The following is an 18,284-nucleotide window of genomic DNA, read 5'->3' on the forward strand; positions in this document are numbered from 1 at the left end:
AGCAGCCGTTGATCTGGTAAAGAATGATGAACTAATCACATCTGCATGACGGCAAGAAGATGAACCCCCAGTGTCGTTCCGTTAGCCAGCGTTAGCAGAGAATATGAACAGAATGGCAAAAAAAAAAAAAATGTTATAAGAGCGGTGAACAGACTTATAGAGCTTTGTTTTAATTTTTTATAATGACACAGCCATCTTTGTTAACGATATACGTACACAGCAAAAGCCTTAAATTTTCCTGTGGCCACGGCGAGTCCGATCCACTGCTGCGGCTGCGGCTGCGGCTGCGGCCCAAAAAATTGACAGGCCGTGGTGTTTACACCGGAGCTCCGGAGATGGAGTTTTCTGGAAGGAACCAAGAGGATTTCTCATGCACCAGACGGCTCCACCTCCACCTCCTCCACGGCGGGGCCCTGCTGGCAGGTGGGTCCGGTCGCGATGGAGATCGCAGAAATATCACGCGGCTTATGGCGCGCGCCCACGTGGCGGCCGCCTCATCCACGAACTGGCCGGCTCTCATTCTCATATCCCCCGCCCGCCCCCGCGCCACGCACCCGTCCTCACCGCCGCCTGATCCCGTCGCCCCGACGCCTTCCGGCCGTCGGATGCCTCGTGGCGGCCGTTGTTGGTCTGGTCTTTGGCGGCACCCGCCGCGGCAGGCGGCAGCCATATATGGCGCGGAGGCGCGCGCGCTCCCCGCTCGAGATTCCGTCCACGCCATTGCGTCCAACTGCCTCCACACGACGAGCACCCCACCCACCACGGCCAAAGAAACCCAACGGCGCCTGTTGTGCTGTGCCTGTGCGCCACAAGACGAAGCTTCGAGGATCCAGGGGCAGGCGGCTGTGTAGCTAGCTAGGCTGCCATGACGTCCACCGTGACGACGCCCAGCAGGCCGCTCGCCGCCGGGACCCGGCCGCGGCGGTCCTGGCCCGCCGTGCTCTCGCTCAGCAAGGGCAGCAGCGGCCCGCGGCGGCGTAGGCCGCCGTCCACGAGCTGCGCTGCGCTCGCGTCGCCCGACAAGCAGCGCACGGCCAACAAGCTCCCGGTGTCGTCGAGGAAACAGCAGCAGCAGGAGGAGGAGGAGGAGGTGAGGGCGACGGACTACAACGAGGTCGCGGCGGCGCTGGAGAGCATCTACAAGCTCAGCCCCGCCGTGGAGGTCGACGAGGAGAATGAGCGCCACGGAGGCCACGACGACGACGACGAGGGCGGCAAGAAGGCCAAGAAGAAGAGGAAAAGCAGAGTGGTGAGTTTGCCTCCTCTGAGCTAGTAGTGCATCATCATTGTTACACGCAGCAGCGCGCGCGCGGCTAATCGTCTCCATGTGCGGCGGGATCGAATATGCATGCGCAGGCGGGCAGGAGCACGGTGATCGTGAAGAGCCGGCGGCGGCGGCGCGGGAGGAGGATGGACCTCGGGAAGCGGGTGGAGATGAAGAGCGCCGCCGTTAGCAGGGAGGGGGACGAAGACGACGAGGGGGAGCGCGAGCGCGAGTTCGAGGAGATGCTGCTGCGGGAGCACTCGGTGTCGACGGACATGGGCAGCCTTGACTGGAAGCGCATGAAGATCCCGCCGGTGCTCACCTCGTCGCAGAGCGCGCGCCTCTTCAAGACCATGCAGCCCATGAAGGTACACCAACAGATTGCATTGCCCGACCAATTCATCCATTCATTTTTCAATTTTATATGCAATAACAAACGAAACAATTTTTGTGTGTTTTCATTCATTCAGGCCATCTTCGAAGTGCAGGAGAGCTTGCGAGAGGAGCTGCAGAGAGACCCCACCGACGCGGAGCTCGCCGAGGCCACCGGCATGACCGTCCACCAGCTCCGCCGCCGCCTCGACGTCGGCCGGGCCGCCAGGAACAAGCTCATCAAGGTAAAAATGCAGCCAGTGCTGTTTCTTTCTGGACTCTGAAACTGAATTCTGAATGAACTCTGAACCTGAAACTCGAATTGTTGGCATGTGCACCTGCAGCACAACCTCCGGCTGGTGCCGTACGCCATCAACAAGTACTACCCAGACATGGGCACCGACGAGCGGTTCGACGACCTGTGCCAGGCGGGCGCCAACGGGCTGATCACGGCCATCGACCGGTTCGAGCCCAAGCGCGGGTTCCGCATCTCCACCTACGCGCTCTTCTGGATCCGCCACTCCATCGTGCGCGCCATGACGCTGTCAAGCTTCACCCGCTTCCCGTTCGCCATGGAGTCGGAGCGGCAGGAGATCGGCAAGGCGAGGGAGGAGCTGGCGTTCGAGCTCGGCCGGCCGGCCACGGACGAGGAGGTGAGGCGGAAGGTGGGCATCTCCCCGCAGCGGTACCGCGACGTGCTGCGGATGACCAGGCCCACCTACTCGCTGCACGCCAGGAACCGGGTCACGCAGGAGGAGCTCATCAACGAGGTCACCGACGACGATGCCATCGGCGTCGACGCCGGCGGCAGGCACAACACGCTGCTCCGCCTCGCCATCGACGACCTCGTGAGTTCATTCGATCTGCTTGTCCTATCTTTCACTTTGGTTTGTTGGCCTCTGTGAATGATTCACTGAACAGCAATGCTCACTGAAAAAAAAAAAAAAAAAAAAACTGCATGCAGCTGGACTCTCTGAAACCCAAGGAGAGCCTGGTGATCAGGCAGCGATTCGGGCTGGACGGCAGGGGAAAGCGCACGCTCAGCGAGATCGCCGGCAACCTCAGCATCTCGCGGGAGATGGTGCGCAAGTACGAGCTCAAGGCGCTCATGAAGCTCAAGCACCCAACAAGGGTGGAATACCTGCGCAGGTACATGTGATGTGAGCCCACTGATGGAGCTTCTTCTGCTGCCGACCTGTCGCACCATAGCATGGATTCGATGATGTATAGTATAGTATGCATTGGCTACATATGGAGTAACTAGTACAACATTATACAACAGAGTTACTCTGCTTTGCTTGCTGTATATATATGTTTGTGTGGCTATACCATCTACTTCTCTTCTACTGTATACTAGAAGAAGAAATGTACATATACAGGAACTCAGGAACGGTGTGTGCGTGTGGGAATCCAGATGAGTGAGTTCATTTGAGTGAGGTTGTATTGCAGACCTCACATGCATGTAATTCTTAATTAACATACATATATTACCTATGGTACATATAACATATGAAAGAAGAGAACAACGAACTCCATGTTTGCATAGATAATCATCATGCGTCCAAAAACTTCGTCTCCATGGCATTGACGATGATCCATGGTTATACTACAATTCTATTTTATGACTCATGGTTTAGATGAAGTCCAAGAATGTGAAGCTTCTGTGTACTATCATAGTTATACTACAAAAATTTATAGTGTTGGAAAGACAAACCGTCATCATTAGAGGGAAGTCTTAGGGCACTTAGGGTGCAGAGACTATCATAGTTTTTTTTAAAATCCATTAACATAGAAAAAAATATTGAGTATAAGTATTTATTTGACTTTTGCTATTTATCTGTTGACTGATTTTTTGGTACCAAATCTGTCAGATTTCTATATATTTGGTTATGCTTTAGGATTTGTGCTAACTATCACTTTAACGGGTTTGTAACTATTGGGTTGTGTTTATAAAAAACCTGACAGATTTTATCACATAAAATCTATCGGCAGATAACTAGACACTCTGTGAGTAGGTGTTGTTCCTACAGTAGAAAACCAAGGAGAACTTGAATAATTAAGGTGAGCATTCAGAATAAATGTCTTTTCGGTAAGCATCTTTTTATGGTAATAAACAAAGATGGAGTATGACACGTTAAACAAACAAAACTATTACACAAGTGGAAAAATAACCGGGAGAACACAATTATAGTCACTTTATGAAGATGAAACAAAAAATCTTGGAACCTCCTTTCACTATTAACAGTGAAACATGGGCGCATTTATAATCCAAAAAATTACCAAACTCTCGTTTCAAAATAATTGGTAACTTTTACTTGTATGTTCACACTATGTTTGGACATTGAATAGAATTTGATCGATGTCTTTGTATGCATGAAACTGATGTTGAGCACCAGTACGTGTGAACCCGTGAGCTTCATGGCTTGGTTTGATGCTGATCCTTTTGAACAAGTGATGACAAACCTAGCAATGACGACGCATCAAGGGCAGGCCCAGGCAGGGGCATGCTTGCCAGATGTAACTGCCCACGTCCGCCATGCTCGCCTGGCTCTGGCAACACAAAGTGCCAAGCTTGCAATTTTCGCAACCCCCTGTCGTCAGGTGGTCAGGGCGGAGACCACACGCCGCCATGCACGCCGCCACGTACGCAAGCGCCGGTGACTAGCGCCCGACTCATCTCCGCACCCACCTCGAAGCCGCACCGCATTAACACACCCATCGCGCAACTGCTTCCTAGCTTCGTTCGTTCCGGAGCGCCAGTGAAAAGGGAACAAAAAAAAAAAAACGTTTTTCCCCCACCGCGCGATCGTTCGATCGATCCGGCGGCCGGCCATGGTAAAACTGGCGACGGCAAGGGAGGCGCGGCTGTACGGGCCAGCGCTGGCGGCGCGGCGGTGGGAGTACATCAACGCGGGGGTGTACGTGTTCGCGGCGCTGCTCCTGGTCCTGGCGCTGTCCGCGTCCTCGTCCGGGGCCAGGGCGGGGCTCGCCGTGGCCGCCGTGGCGCTGGCGGCCGTCGCGGCCGTCAACGCGCACGACCTCGCGGCGCACCTCGCTGGCGTCGACTGCCGCGTCGGGCTGGCGAGGTACGACGCGCAGCTCGGCCTCGTGGAGTTCCTCGTGCCGGCCGTGCACGCGGCCGGCTGCGCGCTCGCCGTCGTGGGCCTGGCGCTGCTGGTCTCCCAGTCCCAGCACGAGCAGGGGAAGGGCGGGCCAGGGCACGTGGGGCGGCGGGAGGCGCACGCGGCGACCATGCTGCTCGTCGCGGCGCTGCTGTGGGTGCTGGGCTCCGTGCTCAACTCGTGCCAGGTGTACGAGCGCGCCGACGGCCGCGCGCAGCTCCTGCAGTCGAGCGTGCAGGTGCCTCAGCTCCTGGGGAGCCTGCTGTTCCTGGTCGCCGCGGCGCTGAACCGCCGAAGACTCGTCGTCTCAGGCACCGGCAGCGCCGAGGAGCCGGCGTGGCTGTGCCTAGCGCTAGCGGGGAGCGTGCTCTGGCTGGCGGCGGCGATGCTCAACGTGCTCAAGGTGTTCACCATGCACCAGAGCGACGCGCCGCGGCTGGAGAAGCTCCGCGGCGGCGCGCAGGAGTGGCTCAGCCGCGACCGCGAGGGCCGCGTCCCGCTCAACTGGGAGGCGGGCGCTGCCCACCGAGCTCCGGTGATCCTCGCCCGCCGGCCGTAGTACGCAACAACTTTTTCCGTGCTGTAAAACGAGGGGAAAAGGGGTAAATAAATTGTTTGGGCTGCCACCCTTCTGGGCCGTTGCTGGGCTTTTGACGGCCCGAATCCTCGGATTCTTGGGCTTAATAGTTGTTGGAGCTTAATTTATTATTCCGTTTCTTATTATCCCAGTTTAGTTACCACACACTACCTCCTCCACCATCTTTCTATCTTGGATCATCCATCGAGTGATCAGTGAAAAGTGAAAACATATGCCTGACAGTAACAAAGGCAGATGAATAGTCCGCGCATTCTCATTACCACAATTAGAAAACCTAGTCCGTGCATTTGATATGTGTGTTGTGTGTGTGTGGTTAACTGGTTATGACACAGTTTCATGTCTAAGCATGCCATGTGTAGGAGTATGATAGTCTCACGTCTAAGCACGCGATGGAACTCGCTCCAACAAAGTAGGGCAAACTAAAAGGTGTTATTATAAAATAGGAGTAAAATATATGACTTTTAAAATACAACGAAAAAGTGATCATATATTCTTTATGTTTTGTTTATTCATTTTTCTGTTTCCGCTCTAAATCGTAAACCGTGATATTTCAAACTATATAAACCTTTACTATACACCTAGCTATGTAAAGGTGTTCATTTTTTTTAACATAAAGTTTCACAACAGCTATGGGATAGCTAGTGAGGTCCGCGTGCTATATATGTTAAATGAAAGTTTAGACATAATAAACTTGCTATTTAACAAATCAGATAGCATATTTGTTGGACTTCAATTTTTACTTTAAAATTTAAAAATAGTCTAAATAACATGAATACTTGGAGTTGCTCAACCCGAATCCCAACACAACAAGAGTAACGAATCGATCGAAAGTCCTTTTCTACCGGTGCTATATATACTCCGTATATATATATATATAGTACCTTGGTCGACGGCGGCAGTTGCGTTATTTCCAGCACAGCAGCCGACCGCCGCGCTCTCGAGATCTAGGGCAGAATCGATCGAGGAGGAGGAGGAGGAGAGAGGGAGAGCGCCGAGGGGAAAGCCAAGATTGCGAAGAGATGGAGGAGACGCCAGCATGTGGAGGCGGTCTGTGCGACGACGCAGTCATGGAGATCCTTGTGCGCCTGCCGTCGGAGTCCGTGCTCCGCTGCCGTGCCGTCTGCAAGCGCTGGCGCCGCATCACCACAGACGGGTCCTTCTTGGCTGCTCACTCCGCCCGCCGCCCGCGCGAGTTGATGGTCGTCACCCCGTCCCGTAGGGTGAACACTATCGCTCTCTCATCGTTCCTGGACCCGGCGGCCGCGGTGGCGCGACGGCTCGGCGGCTTCCTCTGCGACGCAGTCCAGCGAGACAAGAACGGGACCGAGATGAGGTTACCCAGCAGCCTGCTGTACTCTCTCGACGGGCTGATCGTATTCCAGGGGATCTGGGGCGTTTCTGACATTTGTTTCGTCGTCTGTAACCCGGTGACGAGGCAGTGGACGAAGCTGCCGGCGCTAGTTCCTAAGCCTTGCTTCACCGCGTACCCCTGCGGCTTCTACCTGCACAGGTCCTCCGGCGAGTACCGCCTCCTGTGCCACGGAGACGAATCAGCGCCATGGGCGTGGTGTCGGCCCGGTCCACCGGGCGACCGCTACTACGTCCTCGCGGCCGGCGGCAGCCAGGCTCGGCGGCTGTGTCGCGCTCCCGAGGGCAGCCCCATCATCTCCGGGTACGAGACTCCCGTGGCTCATGCCGACATCCTCTACTGGTTCAGCAAGCACCCTGAGTCGAAGCGCACCGGCAAGATGCTGGCGTTCGACACGGCGTCGGAGACGTTCCGGCTCATGGCACGCCCGCCTGGTGTTACGACGGCAGCACTGCTGGAGCTAGACGGATCGCTCTGCGCCGCGGACGTCGTGCAGCAGGCTCCGGGTGTGGCGGCGCGCCTCGACGTCTGGGCTCTGCAGGACCACGACCACGACACGGCGGAGAGCTGGACGTTGCGCCACCGGATGGAGGTGACCCCGCCGCCGAGGTCCTTGTCTTACAATGGCACGTTTCCTGCGAGCCGGGCAATCTCTGCTGGGGACGGCAGCAGCAGCATCCTCATCGGAGACCACACGTTTCCTGTGGTCATCTTATGCGATCTCAAACACAAGACGGTGCGCGGGGAATTCGATTGCGGATCGATGCCGTCCTTCCTGGTATTCCATGACAGCCTGGTGTCGCATGCCTTCTTTCACTTGCCGTGCTCCTCATCCTCTGACCTCATGTCCATCAAGTTTCCAGATTCTCAATCTCAACCAAAACAAGAGGACATCATAGGTGCAGTTCATGCAGTTCATTATTTATTTGCACTACTAGTACCGAGGGATGAAAACAGATCGGATCCAGAAGGATATTATTGATATCATATTTGTTTTCATATTTCTAGTCGGATTCGGATAGTTCACATAGATAATATCAACTATGTCGAATAAGATAGGATTGGATGTCGACATTATAAATATATAATTTAAGTATTCGGATACGGATACGGTATCGGATATTGAACATTCGAATTCAGATACGGACAGATTTGAACCCATCTAAACGGACAAATCTGAACCCATCTAAACGAATTCAATTTCAAATACGGACGAATTCAGTTTCAAATACGGTGGGAAAATATCAGTACCGATTTCATCTCTACTACCAAAGTGATCCCTACAATTTTCTTGGACTTATATTTTTTTATACATGCAACTTTGTTTGGACTTTTCTTATCTGTATGTACTAGTATTTTTCTTTACCCCACTCTAAATTTATTTATATGCAAAGTATTGTCGCTCTTGTCACCTGGAGTAATTGTTCCATCCTCCAATTTAATTTGCATATTAATGACTCCGGCCGGATATAAGTAGTATCAAAGTTTTACCATTATCCATAGATCACATTGCATTCCTTTTGCACTAAGAAAATATTAGGTGCAAACTGGTAAAATATTCAGTGGGGCAGAGAGAGGAGGGGGTTCTGGCCGAGGACGGGGCTAGCAATGGCAGGAACGAGAACGAGAAGAAGGGTGAGAAAGGGAGCATAATTTCTTTCTTTTTTTTCCTTCGAGCCGGGTTCCATTCAAGGGAATGAGTTCTTCATAGAATCGGCCTCGCAGAATGGGTTCAATCTTCACATTTATTGTATAGGAGCGGCTTGGAACTGCACACTGCAGACGCTCTAAGCATACAATGGAAGTCGCTCCAACAAAGTTAGGATGCAAAGTGCCATTATAAATAGGAGCAAAGATATGATTAACTAACTAAAATAAAAATTGATCATATATTCTTGGTATATTGTTTCTTCAAATTTTCTATATAAATCTTTTCCATGTCTATAAGTACTTCTTTAAGTTCTAAATTGTAAGTCATTTTAATTGTACTAGCTATATATAATTTTTACTATACACCTGGATATAAAGATACCATAGTTCTTTTATAATAGGAATTATTGACTATATAGGAACAAAGAGATGACTGATGCTACTAACAAGCGGTATGGTTGAAAGTGGTATGGATAATCCTTCGATCCGTTCTGAATCTGAATTTTAAGGATATGGATAAATATTTTTAATACCTGTGTGGATATGTATAATCCGAATTCGATTATAGGTGGATGTTGTCTATAATATGGGATTGGTGAAATCCGATGGATATAGATTATACGATAATTGAACGCGGATTAACTGATGCTTATAATACGATAATCCAAATATTTTATGGAGCCCGAGTGAAAAGAATATAAGTTAGCCTAACCTATAAAACAAGTATTATTATATTATAGCCCACAATGTTTGATGAAAGAATTCTACCAAAGTGGAGAACTAGTACAAGGCAAAGAGTGAATACAAAGGTTTGCCTAATTAAGAATATTTACTTATTTTTACACACTTTTTTCTACTCTTAAATTCAAACTGCTAACTTGTATTAAATTTTTGAGATCATAAATCGAAGTGGTGGATTGATAGTGATTATTTTGTGTTGCACAACGCTTTATGACTTTGATTAATAAATTGTTTCTTATCATAAAAAACAACACGTAAGCACATATTATTTGACTTTAAAAAGTCCGCTTCTGCTCCGATACCGGTTCGAATCCGTACCATTTCCGACATCTAAAAAATCCGTATTTGTATCCGAATCCGCATGATATCCGAACCGCTCCGAATCCAATCAAGAAAAAAATTTAAGATATGAGGAAGCTATTATCCGATCCGATCTGTTTTTATCCCTAACAAGCGGGAACATAACCGTCATACATCTTATATGATAACCATATTCCTTTTTATAGAAAGTCAAATTAATCACATAGATGACACAAACTATTAATTCTTAGACAATAACCTATATGTACTCAACGGAAGCTTGTAGAGGTGTTTTTACAAGCTCTAAATATTTAATTGAGTTTCTCACCTCTTATTAATCAATCTCTAGGAATGTTTATTAAATTTTAGAAGTTTAAAACATTTTTGTGGTTGGAATATGAGGTGTTCACCAGACTTTTATAATTGGAAGAATGAAACCATATTGAAAACCACTTCTAAAGTTCTAACCAAGGCAAAAGAGACAATCTACGATGCTGTTTGGTTACTTAAACAGTAACCTAAATGTAAATGAAATTAGTTTAATCATATCTCCCACCGGTAAAGTCCGCAGGTATAGGTCTTGTTTAGTTCCAAAATTTTTTGGGAAATCGACACTGTAGCATTTTCGTTTGTATTTGACAAAAAATGTCCAATTATGGACTAACTAGGCTCAAAAGATTCGTCTCATCAATTCCGACCAAACTGTGCAATTAGTTTTTTATTTTTATCTATATTTAATACTTCATACATACGTCTAAAGATTCGATGTGATGGGGAATTTGAAAAGTTTTGCAAATTTTTTTGGGAACTAAACAAGACCTTATTTCATTTATGTGTTACTGAACTGACAATGGTACAACCAAATAGCTCGTATATGGTTTTTAAAGTCGGGAGTAATGTCCACTCTTAAAATTCGAGGAACAAAGCTGGACTCGGACAATTGTTTAGGAGCTAAAAAGGATTTTTTTTTTCCTTTACCTTTTTTCTTCAAAAAATCACCTTTTTTAGGGAATTCTTCAAATCACATGCCAATTGTAATCTTTTGTGGCCCAGTAAGCATTCGGCCCGTACAAGGCCCCAACTCGTATGTGTCGGCCCAGGCCCACTTTCAATTACATTTCCTTTCTCAGAGTATTTAGTAATCCCCTTATCCTCACTTTGCGCAGCAGATCAAATCGTCTTCCTTTTTTCCATTTCACCTCCAATGGCCGCGCAAGCTATCTCCCTCTCGCTGCCGACGCCGCCCACCCACCACCACCATCACCACCATGCCAAACCTCCACCCCCGCCGCTCCGCCAAGCCCATTCCCCTCCGCCTCACCTCCTCCTCAAAGCCGGCTCGCTCGCCGAGGCGCTGCGAGGCGTGGACTCCTTCCGCGACGGGCGGCTCCTGGTCTCCCTCCTGCGGCAGTGCGCGGAGCTCCTCCACGGGGACGAGGACACCGAGCGCATCTCTGCGGCGCGTCGCGTTGCGCCGCAGCTGCATTCTCTGGCCGTTCGCGCGGGCCACGCGCGGGACCCGCGTGTCGCGTGCGCGCTCGCCGACCTCCTCGTGCGCCTGGGCCGCGGGGCCTCGGCCCGGCGCCTGCTCGAGGAAGCTACGGCGGTGGAGGAGGAGGGGGAGGACGGCGACGAGGAGGAGGACTCGGTGCTGTGGAACAAGCGCGTCGCCATGCTCGCGGAGGCGGAGGAGTGGGGCGACGCGATCGCCGCGTTCGGGGAGATGCGGGCGCGCGGGGTGGCTCCCGACGGGTACGCGTGCGCGCGGGCGCTCCACGCGTGCGGCCGCGCGGGGGCGCCGCGCGAGGGGCAGGCCGTGCACGCGCACGCCGCCAAGGCGGGCCACGTCGCCGCGCACCCGCTCGTGCCGGGCTTCCTCGCCGGCATGTACGCTGAGAGCGCGGACGTGGGCGCGGCCAGGCGGGTGCTCGAGACGGAGGACGCGCCGCCCGTCGCGTGGAACGTCGTCGTGGCCTGCTGTGCGCGTCTGGGGCTCGTGGACGACGCGCTGGACCTCGCGGAGCGCATGGCGAGGTCGGGCCGGCTCGAGCTCGAGCCCAGCCTCGCGACGTGGAACGCCGTGCTGTCCGGCTGCGCGCGGAATGGGCGCGACCGGGAAGCGTTCGGAGTTGTTCGGATCATGCTGGATCAGGGACTGCAACCGGACTCCAGCTCTATGTCGAGCCTGCTCAAGTCCGTGGCCAGCTTGGGGCTGCTTGCCCATGGCATGGAAGCCCATGGCTTCTTCCTCAGGAACCAGCTCGAGCCGGACGTGTACACTGGGACGGCGTTCGTTGACATGTACGCCAAGTGTGGCCACCTCGAATACGCCCAGAAGGTGTTCGACACACTGGAGCTTAGGAACATTACCACATGGAACTCACTGGTTGCGGGGTACGCGAACGCCGGTCAGTTTGACCATGCTCTGGACCTTGTGGAGGAGATGAAGAGGAACAGGCTTGATCCTGACGTAACCACTTGGAACGGGCTGATCAATGGTTATTCGGTGAACGGTAAGAGTTCGCAGGCTGTGCTGCTGCTCCGGCAGATCAAGGCGATTGGTTTGACACCCAATGTGGTTTCTTGGACTTCGTTGATCTCTGGAAGCTGCAACAATGGAGACTATGAAGATTCATTCTACTTCTTCAATGAGATGCAGAAGGACCATGTCCAGCCCAGCGTGGTTACCATGTCGGTTTTGCTGCGTGCTTGTGCAGGGCTCGCTTTGCTGAAGAAAGGGAAGGAGCTGCATTGTTTTGCTCTGCGAAGAGCGTATGATCGTGACATGGTTGTTGGAACAGCACTAATTGACATGTACTCAAAGTCAGGAAACTTGGCAAGTGCACAGCGGATATTCGAAAGGATTCAGGAGAATAATTTGGTGTCTTCCAATGCCATGCTCACTGGACTAGCAGCCCATGGGCAGGGCCATGAGGCAATAGCGCTGTTCCACGACATGTGCAATTCAGGATTGAAGCCAGACAGTATAACCTTCACAGCACTGCTTACTGCTTGCAGATCAATGGACTTGGTCACTGAAGGGTGGGAGTATTTTGATACCATGGAAAGCAGATATGGTGTGACACCGACAGTTGAGAACTATGCATGCATGGTTGACCTGTTGGCAAGATGTGGCTACCTCGATGAAGCAATGGACTTCATCAATAAGTCACCATTCAAGTCAGTATCAAGCTTATGGGGAGCCCTTCTAACCGGTTGCACGTTACATGGAAACCTTGCTCTTGCCGAGGCAGCTGCAAGGAAATTGTTCAAACTAGAGCCGTACAATTCAGCCAATTACTTGCAGATGGTGAGCTTGTACGAACATGAACAGATGTTTGATGAAGCTGAGAGCCTCAAGTATGCAATGAAAGCAAGAGCACTGGATACTCGACCTGGGTGGAGTTGGATACAGATTGAACAAAGTATCCATGTGTTTGAAGTCGAGGGGAAGCCACATCCAGATACTGCAGAGATATATGAAGAGCTCATTCGTTTGGTTTTTCAGATCAGAAAGTCAGGATATGTGCCAGACACTAGCTGCATAGTGTATAACGTTCCAGAAGAAGAGAAGGAGAAGCTGCTGCTGAGCCATACTGAGAAGCTAGCTATCACCTATGGTTTGATCCATTCAGATGCAAGCAGAGTGCCCATCAGGGTGATCAAGAACACCAGGATGTGCAATGACTGCCATGAGTTGGCCAAGCACATCTCTGCTCTATGTGCACGACAAATTATTCTTCGAGATGCCGATAGGTTTCATTATTTTACGGATGGAAAATGCTCTTGCAATAATTGCTGGTAAATAATGAATAGCATGTCATGTAAAAGGTTGGATTATCCTCTGCAAAGAGTAGATTTAAGAAGTAATTCCATTCAATCAGACCTGACAACTGAATTGCAGAAGAGTTTGCCAAGAAACAAAAGGGCTGACTGTCCCTGTGAATGAACAAGGTAATGAATCAACGGATAACTGCAGATCATTGGTTCCGTTACAGTTCCAGTTAATCAGTAACCATTTCTGCTGAACAAAAAGGAGAAATGCTGACATGTTTATTGGTATAGGAGAATTTCTATGCCTTAGCAAAACTGAGAATAGCAAGATTCACTTGGCAGAAATCAGAGCTAACTTGTACAGAAACCTGTCTCAGATGTACTAGCCAGCTCTGTACATGGTGATGGCTGCACATCAAGTGCGGCACCACTAACAGCTCGGCATTTCCATGGCCCGATGGATGCACTCCCATAGAGCTTTACATTTGAGAGGCATATGTTACTGAAAACCGAGTTTCTGATGCCCCTTATCAGCCCAGCCTGCCGGATGTTCTGACCCAAAACATTCTTAATCGTCACGCTGTTGACAACAGGAAGCACACTTGGGTTGTAGGACGCATCAGGGTGGCCCCCAACGTCACCGGCGATCCTCAAACCATACCGAGCTCCATTCAAGGTCACTTCAGAGACGGTGATGTTCCGGATGAATCCTCCCCTTCCTGAGTTGGTCTTGATATGGATCCCAACACCCATGCCGAAGAGATTCAGGTGCTCGACAAGAACATTCTCCACGCCACCAGATGTCTCGCTTCCAACTGCAAAGCCAGCAAATGGCCCGGACCCGGTTATCCTTCGGATGGTGATGCCAGAGCTTGGACGGCCAAAAGCAATGCCGTACTCGTCCCAGCCACTCTTGATGGAAATCAGGTCATCGCCCGCGGAAATGTAGGAGTCCTCAATGCAGACATTGCTGCTTGAATCTGCAGGTGCACGATGATGCAGATGTAACTTCATTAATTGTCAGCCATACGCAAAATTTTGCTCAGATTTAAGAAAGCTTTGTAAAGCGTCCATTACCTAGATCGATGCCATCAGTGTTTGGGGAGTCATGTGGTGCCAACACAGTCACGTTCGCTATTACTACATTGCTGCATACACACAAATGAAGCGACACATTTTTGTGAGTTGTGACCATTTAAACTGTCTGACATTGGGATCAGATCAACATCATTGTTCAGCTAACCAGATGTCTGTAAGTTGTGTATCAGCTTTCATGCTAATCGTATTGCTTAGTTAATGTTTGTTCCTGAAACTACACTGTAGACTGTCAAGGCGCTAGCTGAAGCCCTGCTGTGGAACAGGAACGAACAGGCAAAAACAAGCTAGCTAGCAGTTGGACTGAGAAAAATGTGGCTCCCCTCCCCAGGCGATCCATTCGCAGTGCTCACCTGCAGTAAACCGGGTGGATGTTCCAGAACGGCGAGTCCTGGAAGACGACGTTGGAGACGACGACGTCGGTGGAGTACATGAGCTCCAGCAGGTGCGGCCTCGTGAAGGGCAGCGTGCGCTTCTTCCACATGTCCCACCACAAGCTGCCTTGGCCGTCAATGGTGCCGTTCTCACCTGCCCAAGAACGCTGTGCTATCAGTGTGAATCGCTCAGGTACCTGAGCACACTGCGTAACCGTACCAGCAAGAACCTGTGATGAAGACGTCTTGGAGACCATTGCCGTGGATCAAGCTCATGTACCTCCCGCCAGGCAGCTCGCGCCCTCTCCCGTACGACGGCAGCGGGTCGATGAGCGGCCAGCTCGACGTGTCCTGCTCCATGTAGGCTTAGTTCGATGGCAAGGCATGGCGGCGACCAAGTGACGGACGACGAAGAAGACGAAGAAGAAGGGCAACGGGCACACCTGGGTGGCGCGGATGACGGCGCCGCGGGCGAGGAAGAGCGTCATGTGGGAGGTGAGGTTGAAGGGGCCCGTGAGCCACACCCCGGGCGGCACGTACAGCAGCGTGCCACCCCGCGCGCCGCGGCGGCGCTCGATGCGCGCCACGGCGCGCGCGAACGCGCCCGTGTTGAGCGTCTGCCCGTCCCCGCGCGCGCCGAAGCTGGCCACGGACATCCACGCCCCGCGCAGCGGCGCCGGCCCCGACCAACACGAATCCTGCGCCCCCGCCGACGACGACAGCAGCAGCAGCGCCGTCGCGACGAGCAGGCGCAGCGCCGGCGGCATCCCTCTTTCTTGGCGCAGCCGCGCAGTGGCTTGGCTTGGCTTGTTGCGGTGGCGGTGAAGCAGGGAGGATGGAGGCGACGAGCAGGAGAGTACAAGGCGCAAAAGCTGCTGCGTCCCTGCTTCGGGGTGGATGTAAATGCGGTTGTTGTTTTGCCAGCAGCTGCAATTGACAAGCTCACAGCGCCATGGAATGGGGACAGGGATTCAGTAACTTGCCTTGGGCAAGTCACAATGTAACTTACCTCCTACATTCATTCCTCCAACACTTTATTTAGTTCCTAATATTTTTTGTAAAATTTTAAATTTTTCAGAAATTCCACGTTACATCAAATCTTATGACACATGCATGAAGAATTAAATATAGATAAAAAATAATTATACATAAAAAATAACTAATTACATAATTTTGCGAGCCACTAAATCTTTTGAGTCTAGTTAGTCTACGATTGGACTTGTATTTTATTGTGCTTTGTTAAACTGCTATGTATATGTCCATCTGAATTATGGACCTAAATTATTGACTTTTTTTCTTTTTTTTTTTGAAACTATGAATTATGCTGCTATCTACTATCTATGTCCGAAAATACAACCAAGTCTCATGAGTTGAAGGGCTGGATCTGTTTTGAGCCACTGGATCTGATTTGGGCCTTGTTAAGTTCCAAAAAAAATTTACAAAATAGATAGTGTAGCATTTTCGTTTGTATTTGATAAATATTATCCGATCATAGATTAACTAGGCTCAAAAGATTCATCTCGCAAATTATAGACAAACTGTGTAATTAATTATTTTTTATCTATATTTAATGTTCCATACACGTGCTGTAAAATTTGATGTGACGGAAAATATCTGAATTTTTTTAATTTTATAAAAAAAATTTGAACTAAACAAGACTTTGGAAGAATGGATGAAGAAGGTAAGTTACGTCGTGACTTGCTCAAGGCAAGTTACTGAATCTCTGTCCGATGGATCCGGGGTCTGGTTGGGGTCCCTTGTGCTTTGAGGATGGCAGTGGCTGGTCACTGGCACGGCAGCGTCGGCAGACGAAGAGAGCAGCCTGTGTGTGTGAGCTGGCGTTGGCCCCATGGCTTGTATAGGATCCAGAGCACAGTCGTCGTCCACTCCTCTAGTTCCAGACTTCCAGTCCTGTCTGTCTCAAGTTAACGTTTAGTTTGTGGAAAATTTTTTATTTTGGCTATCGTAACACTTTCGTTTATATTTGTTAATTATTGTTTAATCATAGACTAACTAGGTTCAAAAGATTTGTCTCGCAAATTATAAGTAAACTGTGCAATTAGTTTTTTTTATCTATATTAAATGTTTCATGTATGCATTCAAAGATTTGATGTGACGGAGAATCTTGAAAAAATTTTAAAAACTAAACAAGGCATAAGAGTAGTCCGTCAGGACCAAAATAACTTCACCTCTAGCTTTTCAAAGAATCAATCTTATTTTTAGTTTCATGATTTCTAAATTTATATAAAAATATTATCAACATTGATATTTTTTAATATATTTACTTTTAAAATATTTCATTATTAATTTAATCATACATATTAAACACAGTTCTTAGTATTTTTGTGTATATATTTGGTTAGTTTTTTTTAAAAAAAAACAATTGACTTCTTGAAAAAAACAAAATGTGTAGTAGTTACTGTGGGTCGGATGGAGTATACGTTAATTTCTGAGCATTCACATCTTTTACAGTTTACAGTTCTGCGCAAGTGCAGACGTGCAGTGATGGTACAAATAAATATAGACGGTACCACGTACGTACAATATATGGTATACTACACGTGGTCCAAACAGGAAGCCAAACCATCGTGCTCTAACGGCCATTCCTTTCATGAATCAAACGCCATTACTGAAACCAAATCCGCCGTGCTGCTGCATTTGCATCTGCATGCACGGACCCTCAGATGGTTGCTCTGCTAATAAGCAAGGCGATTAAAGCCAGCCACCTTGCTTGCATGGCTGCATGCACATGCAGCAGCAGCTGCTACCCGCGCGCATTGTGCCCACGAAAACAAACAGCAAAGAGACTATATATCACTGTGTCGTAAGTGAGACAGTTCCTCTGCAATCAACTCCAAAGAGATTGATACTGACTGGGGAGGCTGATGAGCATCTGCTAATGGCAAAGGCTCTCTACAGTCAATTACGGTCAAGGGTTAGGTGCACGGATGTCCATATTCATGTACGGCTGTGGGTGCCTGTCGATCCCCCTGATGTCAAAAGGTGCCCCTGTTACTCCAACGCTGTAGCCTGCAACCCTGCGTGCCTGCATCATCGCAGCTGCAGATCTTGGCTGCAAGCCCCCTGTTGCTGCACATGCCTCGGCCTCGCGCTGATCTTGGCCTCGCGCTAACCATCACGTTCGTCCTTGGCTGTGAAAGGACTTTGTACAAACATGCAGTGCAGTGGAGGTATAATAAGAGTATATTTAGTTAAAGGTGTTAAAGTTTAACAGGTAGAATAGAATTTTATTTTATTTAACAATTATTATCTAATTATGGACTAATTAAGCTTAAAAATCATCTTGCAAATTATATACAAACTGTATAATTAGATATTTTTTATCTATATTTAATACTTTGTACATGTCCAGGCATTTGATGCGATAGAAATTAACAGACGAGGCCATAATGGACAGGGTGATGATGATGATGCGGCGGGCAGGGCGGCAGGCCGCGTACTGGTGGTACTGAACTACAACTACTGATTCATCTGCTGACGATTAGCATCTCCACAGGATGCCATGTACGTATCCTGCACTGCGCATCCATCCTACGGATCTTGCTCTGCAGAGCAACATGATGGGTTCTTCAGCCCAGCACTAGTAGAAATCGGGATTGGATAG

General features: G+C 49.6%; 5 protein-coding genes across 6 annotated transcripts; 4 read left to right on the plus strand and 1 right to left on the minus strand.

Moving 5' to 3' along the window:
• Nucleotides 617-3,186, plus strand: LOC8066537 (RNA polymerase sigma factor sigE, chloroplastic/mitochondrial). 2 transcript variants are annotated; one of them, XM_021446755.1, is made up of 5 exons: nt 617-1,249; nt 1,357-1,632; nt 1,753-1,881; nt 1,981-2,484; nt 2,601-3,186. In XM_021446755.1, the coding sequence occupies exons 1-5, from the start codon at nt 866-868 to the stop codon at nt 2,793-2,795; spliced, it is 1,488 nt and encodes a 495-aa protein (XP_021302430.1). In that variant the 5' UTR covers nt 617-865; the 3' UTR covers nt 2,796-3,186. The 2 variants fall into 2 exon arrangements, with proteins under 2 accessions (XP_021302430.1, XP_002440351.1); XM_002440306.2 differs by having other exon boundaries at nt 640-1,249; nt 1,735-1,881.
• On the plus strand, nt 4,352-5,628 carry LOC8066538. The gene has a single exon (XM_002440307.2). The coding sequence runs from the start codon at nt 4,469-4,471 to the stop codon at nt 5,315-5,317; it is 849 nt and encodes a 282-aa protein (XP_002440352.2). The 5' UTR covers nt 4,352-4,468; the 3' UTR covers nt 5,318-5,628.
• LOC8066539 lies at nt 6,355-7,707 on the plus strand. Its single transcript, XM_002440308.2, has one exon. The coding sequence runs from the start codon at nt 6,376-6,378 to the stop codon at nt 7,705-7,707; it is 1,332 nt and encodes a 443-aa protein (XP_002440353.2). The 5' UTR covers nt 6,355-6,375.
• Nucleotides 10,382-13,296, plus strand: LOC8066540 (pentatricopeptide repeat-containing protein At4g01030, mitochondrial). The gene has a single exon (XM_002440309.2). It carries the CDS (start codon nt 10,621-10,623, stop codon nt 13,219-13,221), a length of 2,601 nt encoding a protein of 866 aa, XP_002440354.1. The 5' UTR covers nt 10,382-10,620; the 3' UTR covers nt 13,222-13,296.
• LOC8066541 (probable polygalacturonase) lies at nt 13,372-15,752 on the minus strand. Its single transcript, XM_002441555.2, has 5 exons — nt 15,103-15,752; nt 14,890-15,010; nt 14,639-14,813; nt 14,268-14,338; nt 13,372-14,170 (listed from the first exon to the last, which is right to left on the minus strand). Exons 1-5 carry the CDS (start codon nt 15,424-15,426, stop codon nt 13,542-13,544), a joined length of 1,320 nt encoding a protein of 439 aa, XP_002441600.1. The 5' UTR covers nt 15,427-15,752; the 3' UTR covers nt 13,372-13,541.

This window comes from Sorghum bicolor, chromosome 9 (genome assembly GCF_000003195.3).
Source record: "Sorghum bicolor cultivar BTx623 chromosome 9, Sorghum_bicolor_NCBIv3, whole genome shotgun sequence".
NCBI classification, from domain to species: domain Eukaryota; kingdom Viridiplantae; phylum Streptophyta; class Magnoliopsida; order Poales; family Poaceae; genus Sorghum; species Sorghum bicolor.